This window comes from Coregonus lavaretus (assembly GCF_964263955.1).
Source record: "Coregonus lavaretus genome assembly, chromosome: 29".
Lineage (NCBI taxonomy): Eukaryota > Metazoa > Chordata > Actinopteri > Salmoniformes > Salmonidae > Coregonus > Coregonus lavaretus.
Window position 1 is genome coordinate 25,015,389 of NC_140016.1, and position 18,259 is coordinate 25,033,647.

The 18,259-nt window shown below is 45.5% G+C and overlaps 1 protein-coding gene across 1 annotated transcript in view; it reads left to right on the forward strand.

The window, feature by feature from the left end:
* Window positions 1–16,287, forward strand: part of LOC311105259 (catenin delta-1-like) — a 33,281-nt gene extending 16,994 nt beyond the window's left edge. The window contains exons 3-23 of the mRNA XM_084147350.1: window positions 4,450–4,601; window positions 4,808–4,957; window positions 6,375–6,443; window positions 6,528–6,650; window positions 6,764–7,026; window positions 7,218–7,514; window positions 7,655–7,895; window positions 8,035–8,257; window positions 10,642–10,834; window positions 10,963–11,080; window positions 11,203–11,359; window positions 11,695–11,712; window positions 12,016–12,084; window positions 12,163–12,290; window positions 12,456–12,606; window positions 12,769–12,961; window positions 13,121–13,320; window positions 13,459–13,500; window positions 13,604–13,680; window positions 13,882–13,978; window positions 14,367–16,287. Coding sequence (XP_084003476.1) covers window positions 4,811–4,957; window positions 6,375–6,443; window positions 6,528–6,650; window positions 6,764–7,026; window positions 7,218–7,514; window positions 7,655–7,895; window positions 8,035–8,257; window positions 10,642–10,834; window positions 10,963–11,080; window positions 11,203–11,359; window positions 11,695–11,712; window positions 12,016–12,084; window positions 12,163–12,290; window positions 12,456–12,606; window positions 12,769–12,961; window positions 13,121–13,320; window positions 13,459–13,500; window positions 13,604–13,680; window positions 13,882–13,941 — 2,769 coding nt within the window. The 5' untranslated portion in view covers window positions 4,450–4,601; window positions 4,808–4,810 and the 3' untranslated portion in view covers window positions 13,942–13,978; window positions 14,367–16,287. The remainder of the gene's footprint in view (window positions 1–4,449; window positions 4,602–4,807; window positions 4,958–6,374; window positions 6,444–6,527; window positions 6,651–6,763; window positions 7,027–7,217; window positions 7,515–7,654; window positions 7,896–8,034; window positions 8,258–10,641; window positions 10,835–10,962; window positions 11,081–11,202; window positions 11,360–11,694; window positions 11,713–12,015; window positions 12,085–12,162; window positions 12,291–12,455; window positions 12,607–12,768; window positions 12,962–13,120; window positions 13,321–13,458; window positions 13,501–13,603; window positions 13,681–13,881; window positions 13,979–14,366) is intronic.
* Window positions 16,288–18,259: the final 1,972 nt, after the last annotated feature.

Consider the following 18,259-nt stretch of genomic DNA (forward strand, 5'->3'; position numbering starts at 1 on the left):
ACGGTTCGGTTTCAGTACAGCTGGAAAATAAAATGCCAACAGTTACTGTAGTTAATTTTTGTATTCCTCATTTGTGAAAACACACGATTCCTCATTTTAAAAAAACTAAAATAAAGTGCAATATGCTTGTGAAATCTATATGTAATCATGGCTCAGACATTGTATAGGCCTATACTATAATGTTTTTCTTACAAAGAGAAAAAGATGCACACTTGTGTGACTCTCACAAAGGGGAGGGTGTCTGTAGCGCGATACTTCTCATCTCCCACTCCGGGGTAATGTGATGTCACTGTTAAGTAGCTCTCTCTGTAGCCCTGGAGGCCCATCCATCTGTAGTGAGCGCAACACAGGGTGCATTGGCCAACTCATTGACAACTTCAGCTTTGGCTTGCTTGTATAGAGCAGGTACTACCTGTTTGCTAAAATGGGTGCGAGTGGGAAGTTCGTAAAGTAGCTCGAACACTTTCACGAAGTACTGCCTGAAACACCCTATTCTTCTCAACCACAGAGAATGGGTGCATATCCGCGGCTATAAACACCAATTGCTCTTGTAATTTCCATCCTCGGTCAGAATCGGCTGCGAAGGAAGGTCAGAGGAAACTAAGTTGTTTCTTTGCTTTTCCGTCTTGCTCCGGTGGTAGGAATACTGGGGTGATTTCGGCGTAAATGTGTCAACATGTTTGAGGTGTTGGCAGCTGCATAGGCTATTCTCGCTGAGCAGTTACTGTTAACGTTCTATCCACAACACTCTGTTCATCGCCATTGCAATATACTGGGAAGCCAAAATGTTCCCAAACTGGAGATTTAAACTATGATTGAGGATGCTCCTGGTTTATCGACCACACCGCTCGCCATCGTACAGAACTAGTTCCCGGCTGCGCCACACAAAAGGACAGTTTGAAATGCGCCAATTAAGATTAGAATTTGTATTACAATGTGCGCATAGGCTCCAGTTTAACGGAATAGCCTGAAATGTTTTTTCAGCTCAGATTTACTCGATGAATCCAACGCAGCGTAGGCATAGCCTATTTTGGTTTATAATTTTTATGTATTCATTTGGGTTAATAGAGTGGACCGAACAAAGGTCCCCGTACCGAACGGTTCGGGACGAATACGTGTACCGTTACACCCCTATCACTTTGAGTATCGATTTGTAAAAAGGGGAAAAAAGGTGTTTTGTTGCTAGGTAGCATTAGCTAGTGCTAGTTGGCTTTACCTGCGCCAAAACTCCCGTATTTTTCATCCTAAATTGTTAACGATACTGCACTGTTGGAGCTAGGACCACATTTTGCTACACCCGCAATAACATCTGCTAAATATGTGTATGTGACCAATAAAATTTGATTTGGGATAGCTTGTTCTCTATGACTGATCAAAACTCATTTATCATGCTCTCTCTTGTCTCCTCTGCAGCAGACGTATAGTGAGCAATCTGTTTGGAACATCAAATTGCAATAAAATCGCACTTAAGGATCGTGATAATATCGTATAGTGAGGTCCCTGGCAATTCCCAGCTCTAGCAGTAATATACAAAGAGTTGTCTGTGTGTCTAAAGACAGTGACATTTGCCCCTCCTTACCCAAACCGGTTTGACAGGTGTGTGTCTGTGCTTGTTTGTGTGTGGTGCCTTTTGAATTCAATCACTTTTTGACAGCATCCCTTTTGATTTAAACAAAACTTTCCATACATGTTTGCCCATGGAATAAGTTGTCAGAAAGTACGGGACTTTTTGGACCTGAATGCAAAAACATTGGGGAGATAAAGGTGCTCCAAGTTGACCCATTTTGCATACCCCACCATACCAGGTCTTAATCACTGGAAAAGATAATCGGTAGAGTTTGATATCATTTTAAAAGCTTACAGGCAGGGTTGTCAAACTATTTTATAATACGTTTAAAAAAACAAACATTTTGTAACCTTTTAACCTCTGATCTAAAAACGCGGAAACTCTGCGTTTCATTTTCGCATACGCTGTAGCTTAGACCCTATTTTACATCATCTGAGATTTTGGTGTTTTGCCCGCCACCAATTGAGACACAAGATCCTCTTGAATGCAGGTTGGGTGTTATGTTTTGGCTAATAGTCACTTTCTGAAAACATCTACAATGGGCAAATACAAATGGAAGGTTTTGCTCAAATCAAATGGGGTGCTGTCAAAAAGTGATTTGAAATCAAATGGATTTACCAAATAGTGACTTTTTAAACCAGGAACCAGGGGGTGCTTGATGTTTTATCAGCAGATAAGAGAGGAGTTACTACTGTCTCTGAGCCTGTGTCTGTCTGCCTCTGATTTATACTTTATGCTATCTAGTCCATTCTATTGTGTGCTCTGAAGAGAGGCTGGAAATGGAAAGAAACAGACATGGAGAGGGGCGTTTGCAGAGGGGGAGAGAGAAGAATAGATGGAGAGCGGTTAGAGAGAGAAAGGGCTGAGGGGGAGGTTGGGCGAGTGAGCGAGAAATAGGCTGGGGGAGAGACGGACGAGCAGTACTGGAGGGCATTAAACAAAGGAGAGGAGAGAAGGCTCCTGGGAGTTGCTGTTCTTGCCTCTCTGCTGACGGTGTGTTTCGTCTGGCCCAGAAAAGAGCTGCAGTCTCAGCTGAGCCACAGCTACTGTGCAATATACAGTGGGGAGAACAAGTATTTGATACACTGCCGATTTTGCAGGTTTTCCTACTTACAAAGCATGTAGAGGTCTGTAATTTTTATCATAGGTACACTTCAACTGTGAGAGACGGAATCTAAAACAAAAATCCAGAAAATCACATTGTATGATTTTTAAGTAATTAATTTGCATTTTATTGCATGACATAAGTATTTGATCACCTACCAACCAGTAAGAATTCCGGCTCTCACAGATCTGTTAGTTTTTCTTTAAGAAGCCCTCCTGTTCGCCACTCATTACCTGTATTAACTGCACCTGTTTGAACTCGTTACCTGTATAAAAGACACCTGTCCACACACTCAAACAAACAGACTCCAACCTCTCCACAATGGCCAAGACCAGAGAGCTGTGTAAGGACATCAGGGATAAAATTGTAGACCTGCACAAGGCTGGGATGGGCTACAGGACAATAGGCAAGCAGCTTGGTGAGAAGGCAACAACTGTTGGCGCAATTATTAGAAAATTGAAGAAGTTCAAGATGACAGTCAATCACCCTCGGTCTGGGGCTCCATGCAAGATCTCACCTCGTGGGGCATCAATGATCATGAGGAAGGTGAGGGATCAGCCCAGAACTACACGGCAGGACCTGGTCAATGACCTGAAGAGAGCTGGGACGAAAAGAAAACCATTAGTAACACACTACGCCGTCATGGATTTAAATCCTGCAGCGCACGCAAGGTCCCCCTGCTCAAGCCAGCACATGTCCAGGCCCGTCTGAAGTTTGCAGATGACCATCTGGATGATCCAGAGGAGGAATGGGAGAAGGTCATGTGGTCTGATGAGACAAAAATAGAGCTTTTTGGTCTAAACTCCACTCGCCGTGTTTGGAGGAAGAAGAAGGATGAGTACAACCCCAAGAACACCATCCCAACCGTGAAGCATGAAGGTGGAAACATCATTCTTTGGGGATGCTTTTCTGCAAAGGGGACAGGACGACTGCACCGTATTGAGGGGAGGATGGATGGGGCCATGTATCGCGAGATCTTGGCCAACAACCTCATTCCCTCAGTAAGAGCATTGAAGATGGGTCGTGGCTGGGTCTTCCAAAACACACAGCCAGGGCAACTAAGGAGTGGCTCCGTAAGAAGCATCTCAAGGTCCTGGAGTGGCCTAGCCAGTCTCCAGACCTGAACCCAATATAACATCTTTGGAGGGAGCTGAAAGTCCGTATTGCCCAGCGACAGCCCCAAAACCTGAAGGATCTGGAGAAGGTCTGTATGGAGGAGTGGGCCAAAATCCCTGCTGCAGTGTGTGCAAACCTGGTCAAGACCTACAGGAAACGTATGATCTCTGTAATTGCAAACAAAGGTTTCTGTACCAAATATTAAGTTCTGCTTTTCTGATGTATCAAATACTTGTCATTCAATAAAATGCAAATTAATTACTTAAAAATCATACAATGTGATTTTCTGGATTTTTGTTTTAGATTCCGTCTCTCACAGTTGAAGTGTACCTATGATAAAAATTACAGACCTCTACATGCTTTGTAAGTAGGAACACCTGCAAAATCAGCAGTGTATCAAATACTTGTTCTCCCCACTGTAGGTGTGTCCATTGCATTGTGTCTGGAGGGATAGCCACTTGGCTGTTCACCACATGAACAGATACACACCATACGTAGTATTCACATATGTTTTTTAAGGAGTGAGTTTTCTTTTCTCAGCAGCACGTGTGTGTGTGTTTAACTCTCCATACTCGTGTTGTTTAGAGATCCTCTTACTGCAATATTAAACTGTAAATATTTGATTTTCACTCTTTACTTCGGTCTTTCTGTCCCTCTGCAGTTTATTTTGCCCTGTCCATCCTCTTCTTTCTGGGCCTTGTGGTTTGGTGACCTACATCTACTCTACCCATGAGCCCCTGCAACTAGGGCTCAACCTTTTGACCTTGGCCTGACCTCTCACCTCTTCTCCAAAGCCACGCCCCCCTGGTGAAGGTGTGTATCTCTGCTCTTCTTTCTTTTGGCAGCAGGTCAAACCTCTCAGGGATTTCATGAGATTTGAGGCTTCCTGCTCTTTGCTTTAGAGCTGTATGCTATGGAGGAGACTGTGTAGTGTTCTCTCTATAGTGTATGGAGTGTGCGTGTGCAACGTTTCCCTGTAGTGTAACGCTCGTCTGTGTAACGCGGTTCTCTCTGTAGAGTGTATGGAGCCGTGTGAGAGCGCTGCGGCCCTCCTGGAGTCGGTGAGGGAGCAGGAGGTGCAGTTTGAACAGCTGACCAGAGCGCTGGAGGAGGAGAGGAGGAGAGTGCGCCTCCCCAGCCCCCCGTCCCACCCCCTCCCCCACACACAGGTAACACCGCAGCCCATCTCCCCAGGGGAAATTTCCCCTGACACCCCAACCCCCTAAATACTCTGTTAGTGGCTTGCACCTTTCCTAAGCCTCTTTCTAGATTCAGGCGGAAGACCAGTCATCCATCCGTTCATATATCCCTCATCTGTCCTTCTAGCCATCCCTTGCTCCACTCCTCCACCCCAACCAGCACTCTAGATTGTGTGTGGTTTAACTGTGTGTTGCAATTCAACCCTTATCCTTTAACACACTACCGTGTCTGTTTTAGATATCTCTACAGTTTTAACAAGCCATGCATCTCGCACCTCTGCATAACTCCAACATTACTTACCGCACACACAACCTTCATACCACCCTTACATACCTTTGCAGACCTCTGTCATGGAATTCAAGCTATTCTCATCTTCGCTCCAGCATGTTGTCCAAACTGTACCTGAAATTATGCTGTCAGTTGTCATGCATGCAGCCTCATTCTACCTGTCAAATGTTCTGGAAGATTTCGTTATTTTAAACAGTACACAGTATCAACTAAAAGAGGGGTCGCTTCAAGAACTCGATGTGGTGCCCTCCTAATGTGATTCTCATAGGTGACCTCATATGTTATGTAATCATATGTTTGGATGCTTTACCATGCAATTAGAGCCCTGAAGAGACATGGAGAATTCCTCTGTTTTACTGAGTAAACATCAGCTGATAGGGAAGATGAAGGGGTTGCCTTTGCTTTTATAATCCTAGCAGGGCTAATTGGTTTGTTTAGGTTGTCCAGTCAGTCTCCTCTCCCATGTTGAGTCTCGCAGCGTGCTAAGCAATGTCTCATGACTGCCATTGGGTGGGTGTTGCCTCTCTCGGTTTAGGTGTCCTTGTTTATAACAATGTATCATTCCAAGTTTAGACACCAACATACACAGCTATCTCTGTTGTTAACTTATTACCATAACAGCTTTAGAATGTGAAGGGAAATATACCTTTCCTCCTGTGACTAATACTTCCAAACCCGGCTCCTATATTGTGGAGGAACAGGCCTGACCCCTTGTGGACAGAGCAGGCATTACACCCAGCCACACAGCTAAAGTGAGTCTGCAGCACAGGCCCAGCATTTGTCTGTATCCTCTTTCCTTCCTGCCTTCCTTAAAGTGATCGAACATAAAATGAGTGGTGAAAGAAAGGCAATGGTTGGGTCATTGATTACTTCAAAGAAGGGGGAAGGAAAGGAAGGATGCAATGTCAAAGTATTCAAATGTGGTCCATGACGCTGAGGTACTAAGAAAACGGGGTCAGTTTGGTTAATGTGTTCGGATGGTTGTAAGGAGATGTTGTAGCCTAGGCTATAGCCCAGTTGGATCCTCTGTAATGTCTCTAAAGACACCTGTGGATATGAGTGTGTTCTCTTGGTTGACGGTTTCTCTCTCCTACTCAGAACGGGCGCCTGGGGGAGGCAGACATAGAACGACTGAAACTGAGTGAGGGATACATTAACGGGACACAGGTGAGTGTGTGTACTGGTTGTGTGTGTGTGTGTGTGTGTGTGTGATGCTCTGTGTGTGTAACATTGTGTGTGTGTGTATTACAGTACAGGATGGTGGACCCAGCGCATGACGCTCTAGACGAGAGCTGCACACCAGAAGATGATTCACAGGAAGCACACTCTGTCTTCTCAGACGATGGAACCAATGGACGGCGGGCAGGGAACGTGGTACACACATTTTGTACTGTAACTAATATGTAACTGAAAATAATTTCCTCCATGGCGAACAAAAGATTCTCTACAACTTCCTGTCTCATTGTGATGTACTTCCTCTTCTTCAGATGAAGGTGATCACCTCACGTACCGTCCTGCCCTCTGATTCGATGTCCATCGACGGAGGACTATCCGTCTCGGGCATGGGTGGTTACAGTGCCACTCTGGACCGTACCTACAGGCAGGGTGGAGGGGGTGACTACCCCACAGCCACGGTCCCCAGGAACTACCACTACGGCCCCGCGGGGGGGTACGACGACTACAGGAGCGCCCCGCCCTCCGAGGCCTACGCCAGCCTGAGCAGAGGCACACGCATGGACGACCGCTACAGGTCAGACAGACTGTTTATTTGCGTTAAGAGTTTAACAAGCGCTACACCGCTAGATGAGGCACATTGCCACTGTTGTTAAAGTTTGTAAAAGTGCTAAAGAGCACTGTAAAGAAAAATGCTACAAACTGCTTTTCAATAAGTATTCCTTTTGTGAAGATGACCTTATCTTTGGGATAATTGATCTTCTCCAGACCTGCGGATGGGTACAGGACCCTGGACTCTGGGTACCGCGCCCCCAGCAGACAGCAGATGGACCCCTACGTAGCCCAGCCCCAGGTGGGGCGAGGGGTGAGGGGTGTGGGCAGTGCCCTGGAGCTGGGGGGCATGCGCTACGCCCACCAGGGCCACTATGGCATGGAGGATGACCAGAGGAGTCTGGGATATGACGACATGGAGTACAGTATGGCTCCTCCCACCATGCATCCAGGATACGGCACCATGCCACGACTAGGCCCAGGCCCTGGTGGACTGGACAGACGCAGGCTCAGGTAGACACACACACACATAAAAACACACGAATGGTTACAGTACACACCCAAATCACTCCATATCAGTATATGTACGCAATACTCGCATACCAACACACACACACAACACAGTCCCGTCTGAGCTTCCATTTGTCCCTTAGGAGTTGTGAGGACACTTTGGACGGGGACATGGGAGGAGTCGACCCCTACACCTGGGGCGTCAACATGGCGATGGAGAGGGGAAGTATGGCATCATTGGACAGTACCCTGAGGAAGGGCCCGCCCACTTCCTGGAGACAGCCAGAGCTTCCTGAGGTCATCGCCATGTTGAACTACCGACTGGACCCGGTCAAAACCAACGCTGCTGCCTTCCTCCAGCACCTCACCTTCAAGAATGACAAGGTAAAACACAACACCTTGTGTACCTGCAAACACAGGTTTTTATTGACATGATGAATATTGCAAGTATTAAAGCACTGGTGTCAGCATATGTTTTAGGATAGGTTTGGTGTATGACCATGTTGGTTGTGTTTGTCTGTAGGTGAAATCGGAGGTGCGTCGTCTAAAGGGGATCCCTGCTCTGGTCTCGTTGCTGGACAACCCCAAGAAGGACGTACACCACTCGGCCTGCGGGGCGCTCAAGAACATCTCATATGGACGAGACCACGACAACAAGATCGCCATCAAGAACTGTGACGGCATCCCTGCCTTAGTCAGGCTACTGAGGAAGACCAGAGAGCAAGACCTCACAGACACCATTACAGGTAATACTACTGTTATATCTACTCTCTCACTTGCTCTACAGGGTTTTTTAACAAGGTGGTGCTGATGAGGAAGGCAGGGGGAAGGCCGGAAGGGGGCTCTTTTCCCCTTTTGGAGATGTTTGCGTTTTTTAACACCTGTAACTGCCATTTCCTGCAATCTAGAGCCTTAAATTATAACAAATAGTGTTGATTTTTGTATTTTAATTTTTTTACATAGTGACGCATCTAGTCCACAAGGTGGCCCCGCTTGCATTCTTTGGGGAGAACCCAGCTTTACTATTACCGTACTACTTATGGGACAGTAAAACACCAGTACAACCGTGTAGTATTCTTACTATACTTCAGTTATATAACCTACACTGAGTATACCAAATATTAAGAACACCGTCCTAATATTGAGTTGCACCCCCCCCCCCCCCCTTTTTGCCCTCAGAACAGCCTCAATTCGAATAGACAATGGACTCTACAAGGTGTCGAAAGCGTTCCACAGGGATGCTGGCCCATGTTGACGCCACTGCTTCCCATAGTTGTATCAAGTTGGCTGGATGTCATTTGGGTGGTGGACCATTATTGATACGGGAAACTGTTGAGCGTGAAAAACGCAGCAGCGTTGCAGTTCTTGACACGATCAAACCAGTGCACCTGGCACCTACTACCATACCCCGTTCAAAGGCACTGAAATATTTTGTCTTGCCCATTCACCCTCTGAATGACACACATACACAATCCATGTCTTAAAAATCCTTCCCTTCATCTACACTGATTGAAGTGGATTTAACAAGTGACATCAATAAGGGATCATAGCTTTAACCTGGATTCAACTGGTCAGTCTGTGATGGAAAGAACAGGTGTTCTAATGTTTTGTATATACACGTAACTGCCAAAATAAAGGAAACACAAACACCACGAGCCAGAACGTCTTCAGTGCACCTTGGCATAGATTCTACAAGCGTCTGGAACTGTATTGGAGGGATGCAACACCATTATTCCATTTGAAATTCCATCATTTGGTGTTTTGTTGTTGGTGGTTTACATCGTTTTCATGCTCATCAAACCATTCAGTGACCACTCGTGCCCTGTGGATGGGGGCATTAGCATCCTATGGGGGCAAAGCCATGGTATTCAAAATAATGGCCTGCCCAGCATTTTTATACATGACCCTAAGCATGGTGGGATGTTAATTGCTTAATTAACTAAGGAACCACACCTGTGTGGAAGCACCTGCTTTCAATATACACTGCTCAAAAAAATAAAGGGAACACTAAAATAACACATCCTAGATCTGAATGAATGAAATAATCTTATTAAATACTTGTTTCTTTATATAGTTGAATGTGCTGACAACAAAATCACACAAAAATTATCAATGGAAATCAAATTTATCAACCCATGGAGGTCTGGATTTGGAGTCACCCTCAAAATTAAAGTGGAAAACCACACTACAGGCTGATCCAACTTTGATGTAATGTCCTTAAAACAAGTCAAAATTAGGCTCAGTAGTGTGTGTGGCCTCCACGTGCCTGTATGACCTCCCTACAACGCCTGGGCATGCTCCTGATGAGGTGGCGGATGGTCTCCTGAGGGATCTCCTCCCAGACCTGGACTAAAGCATCCGCCAACTCCTGGACAGTCTGTGGTGCAACGTGGCGTTGGTGGATGGAGCGAGTCAAAACTGTTCGCTGCTCTGGCACCCCAATGGTGGAACAAGCTCCCTCACGATGCCAGGACAGCGGAGTCACTCACCACCTTCCGGAGACATTTGAAACCCCACCTCTTTTAAGGAATACCTGGGATAGGATAAAGTAATCCTTCTACCCCCCCCCCCCCCCCAAAAAAAAAACAACATTGTAAAGTGGTTATCCCACTGGCTATAAGGTGAATGCACCTATTTGTAAGTCGCTCTGGATAAGAGCGTCTGCTAGATGACGTAAATGTAAATGTAATGTCCCAGATGTGCTCAATTGGATTCAGGTCTGGGGAACGGGCGGGCCAGTCCATAGCATCAATGCCTTCCTCTTGCAGGAACTGCTGACACACTCCAAAGTGGTCTGTGGTCACCACCTGCAAAACCAGTCCTTTATTGGGGGTGTCTTGCTAATTGCCTATAATTTCCACCTGTTGTCTATTCCATTTGCACAACAGCATGTGAAATGTATTGTCAATCAGTGTTGCTTCCTAAGTGGACAGTTTGATTTCACAGAAGTGTGATTGACTTGGAGTTACATTGTGTTGTTTAAGTGTTCCCTTTATTTTTTTGAGCAGTGTACTTTGTATCCCTCATTTACTCAAGTGTTTCCATTATTTTGGCAGTTACCTGTACCTCGTTATTGGACTCAGAGACCAGAGAGTCATGAAAATGATGAAGAATGCATTCTCTTCCTCAGGCACATTGTGGAACCTATCGTCTCACGACTCTGTGAAGATGGAGATCGTGGACCACGCGTTACACACCCTCTCTGACGAGGTGATGGTGCCGCACTCTGGCTGGGAGAGAGGAAGTGACGGAGGAGAAGAGAGCCTCAAACCACGACACCTGGAGTGGGAGACGGCCCTCACCAACACAGCTGGCTGTCTGAGGTACGTGGGGGGAGAGGAAATGGACGGCAGGAGATCAGTGGAGGAGAGAATGAAAGGGGGAATAGGTATTGGATCTGAGGAAAATATAAACCATTAAGCTAAAATGTTATCTTTCTGTTGTTGTTAAGGAACGTGAGCTCAGAACGTAGCGAGGCCAGGCGGAAGCTGAGGGAGTGCACGGGATTGGTGGACTCACTCATGTACATTGTCCAATCACAGATCAACCGCAAAGATGTGGACAACAAGGTAATTGATTGCTTAAACCTGATTTATACATATTTTTTGGTCAATTTTCTTAATTTCTTTCCCAATGACATGCTTGAATAAAGACCCTTTAAAACCTCCACTCTCCCTCTCTCTCTGTGTAGTTGGTGGAGAACAGTGTGTGTCTGCTGAGAAATCTGTCCTATCAGGTTCACCGGGAGATTCCCGGCTGCGAGCGCTACCTGGAGGCCGCGCCCCTAAACCAGGGCCCCGTCCCCGGATCCAACAAGGCCAGCTGCTTCAGCTCAAGGAAGGGCAAAGGTCAGTAACCGGCCTGTTAAAGGTTGTAGTTCACCCTGTGTGTTCTGTGGCTAGAGGTAAAAAGTTCCCTTAACCCCAGATCTAGGATCAGATTACCCGCTCCCCAGTCCTGCCTGGGGATAAAGCTGTAGACTGATCTTAGATCTGTGGTTAGTGGCAACGTAATCCTACTCAGTGTATGCTTTTTGGGTGCCGGGGGCTGAGTTTTGCTTTTATGGATCTGACGCGTTTGTTTGTGCTTGTTGGTAGCTGGCATACTATTTCTGTTTTTCACTCTCTCTCCGTCCCTCCTCCTCCCCCTGTCCTCCCCCTTCTTTTGTTCCTGTCCTGTTTAGATGAGTGGTTTTCCAAAGGTAAGATTCTGTTCTTAGTGTTCTATTGCACTGCGGCTGAATAAGGGCTTTTCCTTACGCTGGCTGGTCTTAACATTTCCCTTTCCTTAGTCAGTAGATGTGTAGGTGGGACTTGACACACTGAGTGCATGCTGTTCAACTAGTGCCCATGTTTGCATGATACCATGATGTCATTCTGAGGAGAATTTGAATCTATGAAAAATGGCTGAGGTGGAACAGATTCAAATGCACCTAAAATGTATTTTTACATCTACCTCGATCAGAATGATCTCTAGATTGTTTGTTCTCTCTGTCTCTGTCCAGGTAAGAAAGATGCGGATGACGGGAGTGCGGACCAGGTTGATATCCCAAAGAGGACGACGCCTGCCAAAGGTGAGTCAAACCACCCTATGAAAACACAGCATACATGCAATACGTAGAATCAGTTCCTAAAACCCCTCTTCCTACCAGGCTATGAGCTGCTGTTCCAGCCAGAGGTGGTGCGTGTGTACACATCTCTGCTGAGAGAGAGCCAGAACCCCTCCGTACTGGAGGCTGCAGCCGGGGCCATACAGAACCTGTGTGCCGGACGCTGGACTGTGAGTGGACAGCCTCTGATCTCTCACCTTTCCCTGAATCTCCACCTCCTCTCGCATCTCTTTGTCTGATTCGTAGCATTACCCCAATGCTTTCTCCGCAAGATGACTACTCAGTGTTCAGAATGGTAATGATTCTAACCACCGCTCTCCCTCTCTGTCCCTTAGTATGGTCGGTATATTCGGGCCACGGTACGTCTGGAGAAGGGCCTCCCGATGATGGCAGAGCTGCTGGCTCATGGGAACGACCGTGTGGTCAGAGCCATGTCCGGAGCCCTGAGGAACCTGGCCATCGATAACCGCAACCGCGAGCTGCTCGGTAAGTTGGTGTGTGCATCAGATTTGCGTGTTAGGTATCACAACTTCACATGAGGAAAAACAGCTTCATCAGCATATAGAAAGAATGCCATTCCTTCCTGGATTGTTTCAGATCCGCTCTTTAGTCTGTGTTCTGCATCTGAGCCGTCCTGTCCTTCCATAGGTAAGCACGCTGTGCCCCACCTGGTGGCAGACCTGCCGGGTGGCCAGAGCCAGTCGGCACGACCTCTGTCTGAGGAGACGGTGGTGTCTGTACTGAGCACGCTCACTGAGGTGCTGGGCAACAGCCTGGAGGCCGCCAAGACCCTCAGGGCCTCCCAAGGCATCGAGAGACTGGTGCTCATCAATAAGGACGGGTAAGAGCGAGTTCGTGTGTGTGTGTGTGTGTGTGGAACTGAAGCTCATTAACAAGTATATTGTTAGCATTTGTGTGTACGTGTTTGTTTGAGATGGATAGGTCATAGTGGGTCCATACAGTACATGTCTAACGGAGTGTATGTCTATTGGTCCTGCAGTAAGCGCTCTGAGCGGGAGGTGCGTGGGGCAGGCCAGGTGTTACAGCTGATCTGGGGGCACAAGGATCTGCGGCGCCCCCTGGAGAAGGACGGCTGGAAGAAGACCGACTTCATGGTGAACCTCAACCCCCCCGCCAACGGCCCCTCCACACGCACCAACGGGACCTACGAGGACACTACCATGCCAATGCTAGACAAAGGTGAGACTCTTGGAATAGAGATTAATTTTTATTTGCGTCACCGACTTGCTTCTTTAACAGCAAGTTAAAGTTAGACATAAAATATGTAGGAATTGTTGGGAAGTGAACAGAATGTAATCGCTTTTGTTATTTCAACAGGGGCGAAGAGAGACATGATTCCACTGAATGACTTAGGCCCTGGTGAGTATCCATGGAAACACTGTCAAAGCTAAGGCCAAAGATTAGATTTGTTAATATTTTTTTTATCAATGTTGATTCATGCTCTTCCTCCCTCCCTTTTTAGAAGCCTACTCTACACTGGACCAGCGGGAGAGGAGACACTCTCTGGACAACTCCCTCGACACCACAGACACTTTACAGGTAACAGACCCCCCCCCCCCCGCCCTGTACAAATTGTTTATTTCACTTAAACACACTTGCCTTTACTAACCCGTTCTCTCTCCTTCACACCTTTTTAAAACATCTCTATTTTGCCTTTTGGTTGACGACCACTACCTCTACTCACGAAATCTCTTCCACAATCTCTCTCTCTCTCTCTGTCTGTCTCGTTCCGTCTCTCAGCGTGGGGTGTATGGGGGCAGAAAGGGTTCCCTGCCTCTGTTGGACTCCTACGATGGTTAGCCCCCCTCCCCTCTCCCCCTCTGCATGTAACAGCATGGTACGTTTCACCTCTTGTCCTGCATGGACTCTATATCTCCATCCTTTGTCTCTTTATAACCTATAATGACACTTCTGCTCTAACTCTGTCTATATTGTATTATTTCAGTACCTTGGTTTTGTACACAGTATAATGTGCAGTAAAAACTGATTTGAAGGCTTTCACACTGGTATAGTATGCTATGTGGACTTGTACTTGTGCATTGCGGTGTATCATAAACCCTAAAGCTAACAGTATACCCTAGGCATTTGCATTTTGGCATATTGTGTATAGACTGACATACTTGTACCACAAAATCGTCTTGTGTGCGGTTTGTTTGACTCTTTTTGAAGTATTACCACATGCACTGATAACATGTATTATTTATCCTCCTCTCCTCTTCCTCCAGAAAAACTGATGGTGTGCATTACCCAGGGTGAGCTGCCCCAGCCCTACCACTGCTACTGAGGAGAGAATACTAGAGACCCACAGACTCGCTCTCTCTCGCTCGCTCCTTCCATCACAAGGCTATGTGGTTATGAAGATGAGGGTTGGCGTCCAAAGAAAGCAGTTGTGTTGCAATCAGAGTGATATTTAACACTCAAACTGACGACACACACCATAGTAACGTCAGAAATATATTCCCTGTTATTTAAATGATATCGATATTCCCTTTCTCAAGGCAATAGTCTTTGTTTGACAATCATTGTTTATTTCTGTTTTTTCTATGATTACTTACATCCAACATTTGGCTCAATTAGCGTTTCCTGTTGTTCGTTAGAATCCTCATACTCGTTCAAATGTTTTGTTGTTTTCTTTGTCGTCGTGAATCAGGTCGCTGCCATCATCTGCATCCTGATATAAAAGAGGACATGTCTGATTGGGGAGGAAGGTGTCTACGCCTTTTTTAAGGTTGATTTTAATTTAAGTAGTGCCCAGATTGGGATTGGTGAGTGGAAAGGTCATGAGTGGCTGGTGGACCAATGGGGCTCGGTCCTCATAGATTCGGAATGTTTGTTTGTAAAGGAGTTATTTTCATATTTTCTAGTTATCTTACGGGCTGGTTGGTTTTGGGGTAGTTGGGAGAGAGTGTGAGGCCGGTGTGTAAGTGAGAGTCATTCAGGAGACCTGTGTGTGAGGGATGTGTGTGTGCATGAGTTTTTGTTTGTTAACAAACAAACAACCCATATGAGCCTGTTTATTTTTAAGGACTTCATATTGTGTGCTTTCAAGTGTTTTCTACTCCTTTTGCAAATATTTCTTTTTTTTGTCTTGGTTCTTTTCAATTGTGCTTTTACAGATGTACCAACTGCCTCTCTTTAAGTTGTTGAGTGATACCTAATATAAAACATTTTAACGTGATAAGAACGTTAGATTGCTGTTTTTTACACTCCTGAGTCTGTATGTGGTTAACTATGGCTGTGAGAGTGCGGATTTTGCTGCTGCTGTGCAGGTAGCTGGAAGATGCTGTTCACACTGTTAACAAGCACCACAGCTCTTAGTCCTACATTGCTCATACACTAGATAACATTCCAACACTAAACTACAACACTAGGAACGCATTCCCCACACTATTATACAGGACCCCACTACAGACCTGGGGCCTGTTCCCTAGGGTGGGTTGTTTTGAATGCTTCCATTATGAACATTTTTGCATAGAACTGGCAGATTCTTGATTCCGCATGTTAGACATTAATAGTCTGTTCTAAGAAATATACTTATTCTATCAGCAATGCTCTGAACCCCTTATACCACTAATAATAACACTAGTTCAGTCAGTACTTACTGTTACACTAGCCAGAACAATGTGCTGTACATATGGACCCATTGCAATGGCATTGGTTGAAAAGGAGAAGGGGGTTGGTTTTCTCTAGAAATTACACTTGTTATGTTTCTGGAGAATTGGATTCCTCAGAGGTGACTCAAGTACAGACAGACAGACAGCAGGACCAGACTTGAGCATAGACTAGGGGGAAAAAATGAAAAGCACATTTTGGTATTTTTTTTTTTTTTTGTACTTTGACTTTTAATTTTGTGTCCGTGTTTTGCATTTTTAATATTGTTTTCTGATTTGGGAGTGGTGGGTGAAGCATTATGCAATCTCTATTCTACTTTTTTATTCTGCTTTTACAACTTTCCTTTAATTGCAAAGGAGACTAATCATCATTGTTTCTTTAATATTGTTTCCACATGCATCGTTTCTCTGTAGCATTGCCTATTCATGTACAATTATGATGAACTTGCCTTGGCTCAGAAAAGTTTCATTTTCTTCAGTAAGAGTATGTAACTGGCAATACTGTTTTATAAAATAAAGATCTTTTCTCAGACCAGATTTGATGTTAAAGGGATACTTCGGGATGTTGGCAGTGAGGCCCTTTATCTACTTCCCCAGAGTCAGATGAACTTGTGGATACATTTACATTACATTTACATTTTAGTCATTTAGCAGACGCTCTTATCCAGAGACCATTTTTATGTCTCTGTCCAGCAAGAAGGAAGTTAGAGGTAGTTTCGTGAGCCAATGCTAACTAGCGTTACCCATAGACTTCTTCATTGTGCTATCAAGTATCATGGTTTGTGTGCGTGTGTGTGTGTGTGACAGCTGGAGATGTGTACTTGGGGATAAACACATCTAATTAAAGGGGTACAGCTTAGTCTGTCTGGGTAACCAGACTCCCTCTCTTCATACACATTCACACCTTAATAGTCGAAGGCTTTTAAGCTTTGTGTGGTCTGCTCAGTCTTGTGCCCCCCCCCCCCCCCTCCACCCAATTTTTTTTGTATATGTTTCTACATTTTCAGATTAATATGGAGGCAAAAGAAACACACCTATTTAGGCGAGGTGCTGGCTAACGGAGTAGAACACTTGAAAAAGAAAAGGAGAGCTGCACACTCTAGGAGCTCTCCTTTTCTTTTCAAGTGTTCTACATTTTGAATTGCCTAAAATGTTGTTTCTTTAGCCCTCTGAATTTGCTTTTGAGTCCACACCTTGGCCAATATTATAGCCCAAACCGTTAGTCTTAGCCATTGTTATTGCGCTGACTCTAAAGCCAGGATAAGCTTTCTAAAAGGCTATGGGGAACATTTGACCACAGATACATTTTTTTTGTTTATTACATTTATGTGCTCAGCCTTTGTCTCATGTCTCACGCTGTGAGAAGATTACCAGGGTGGGTGTGTGTGTGGGTACATGAGGTATTGGGTTTGTGTGTGTGTTCGTGACTGGGATGATTATGAGGACTTTAAAGGGCCAGTGCAGTCAAAAATGTGATTTTCCTGTGTTTTCTATTTCCACACTGAGGTTGGAATAATACTGTGAAAATGATCATGCCTTTTTAGTGTAAGAGCTGTTTGAAAAGACCCCTGAAATTTCAGGCTGTTTTGGTAGGATGGAGTTTTGGCCTGCCTGGTGACCAATACCAGCTAGTTTTCAGTTTTCCCCTCCCCACTCAGGCCACTCCCAGACAGTCCTAGCAAAATTATTGCTTGAGAAATTGCTCTTTACTAAGAAGCTATTTTGTTTCTTTTTGACAATTGTAATAAAATAAAGGTACTTAATTGTTATCCAGAAATGATTTGATATTGAGATTAAAAACTGCTGCATTGGACCTTTTTTAAAGTGCCTCAATGTGCACTTGTAAACCCTTACCAGTATTTGAGCCATCTCTTCAGCTCAGCGTTCAACACCATAGTGCCCTCAGAGCTCATCACTAAGCTAAGGACCCTGGGACTAAACATCTCCCTATGCAACTGGATCCTGGACTTCCTGACTGCTGCCCCCAGGTTTTAAGGGTAGTTAACAACACATCTGCCATGCTGATCCTCAACACAGGGGCCCCTCAGGGGCGCATGCTCAGTCCCCTCCTGTACTCCCTGTTCACCCATGACTGCATGGCCAGGCACAACTCCAACACCATTAAGTTTGCAGACGACGCAACAGTGGTAGGCTTGATCACCGACAACGATGAGACAGCCTATAAAGAGGTCAGAGACCTGGCCGTGTGGTGCCAGGATAACAACCTCTCCCTCAACGTGATCAAGACAAAGGAGATGATTGTGGCCTAGAGGGAGAAAAAAAGAGGACTGAGCACGCCCGTAGTGGAACAGGTTGAGAGCTTCAAGTTCCTTGGTGTCACATCACCAACAAACTATCATGGTCCAAACACACCAAGACAGTCGTGAAGAGGGCACGACAAAGCCTATTCCCCCTCAGGAGACTGAAAGGATTTGGCATGGGTCCTCAGATCCTCCAAAATGTTATACAGCTGCACCATCGAGAGCATCCTGACTGGTTGCATCACT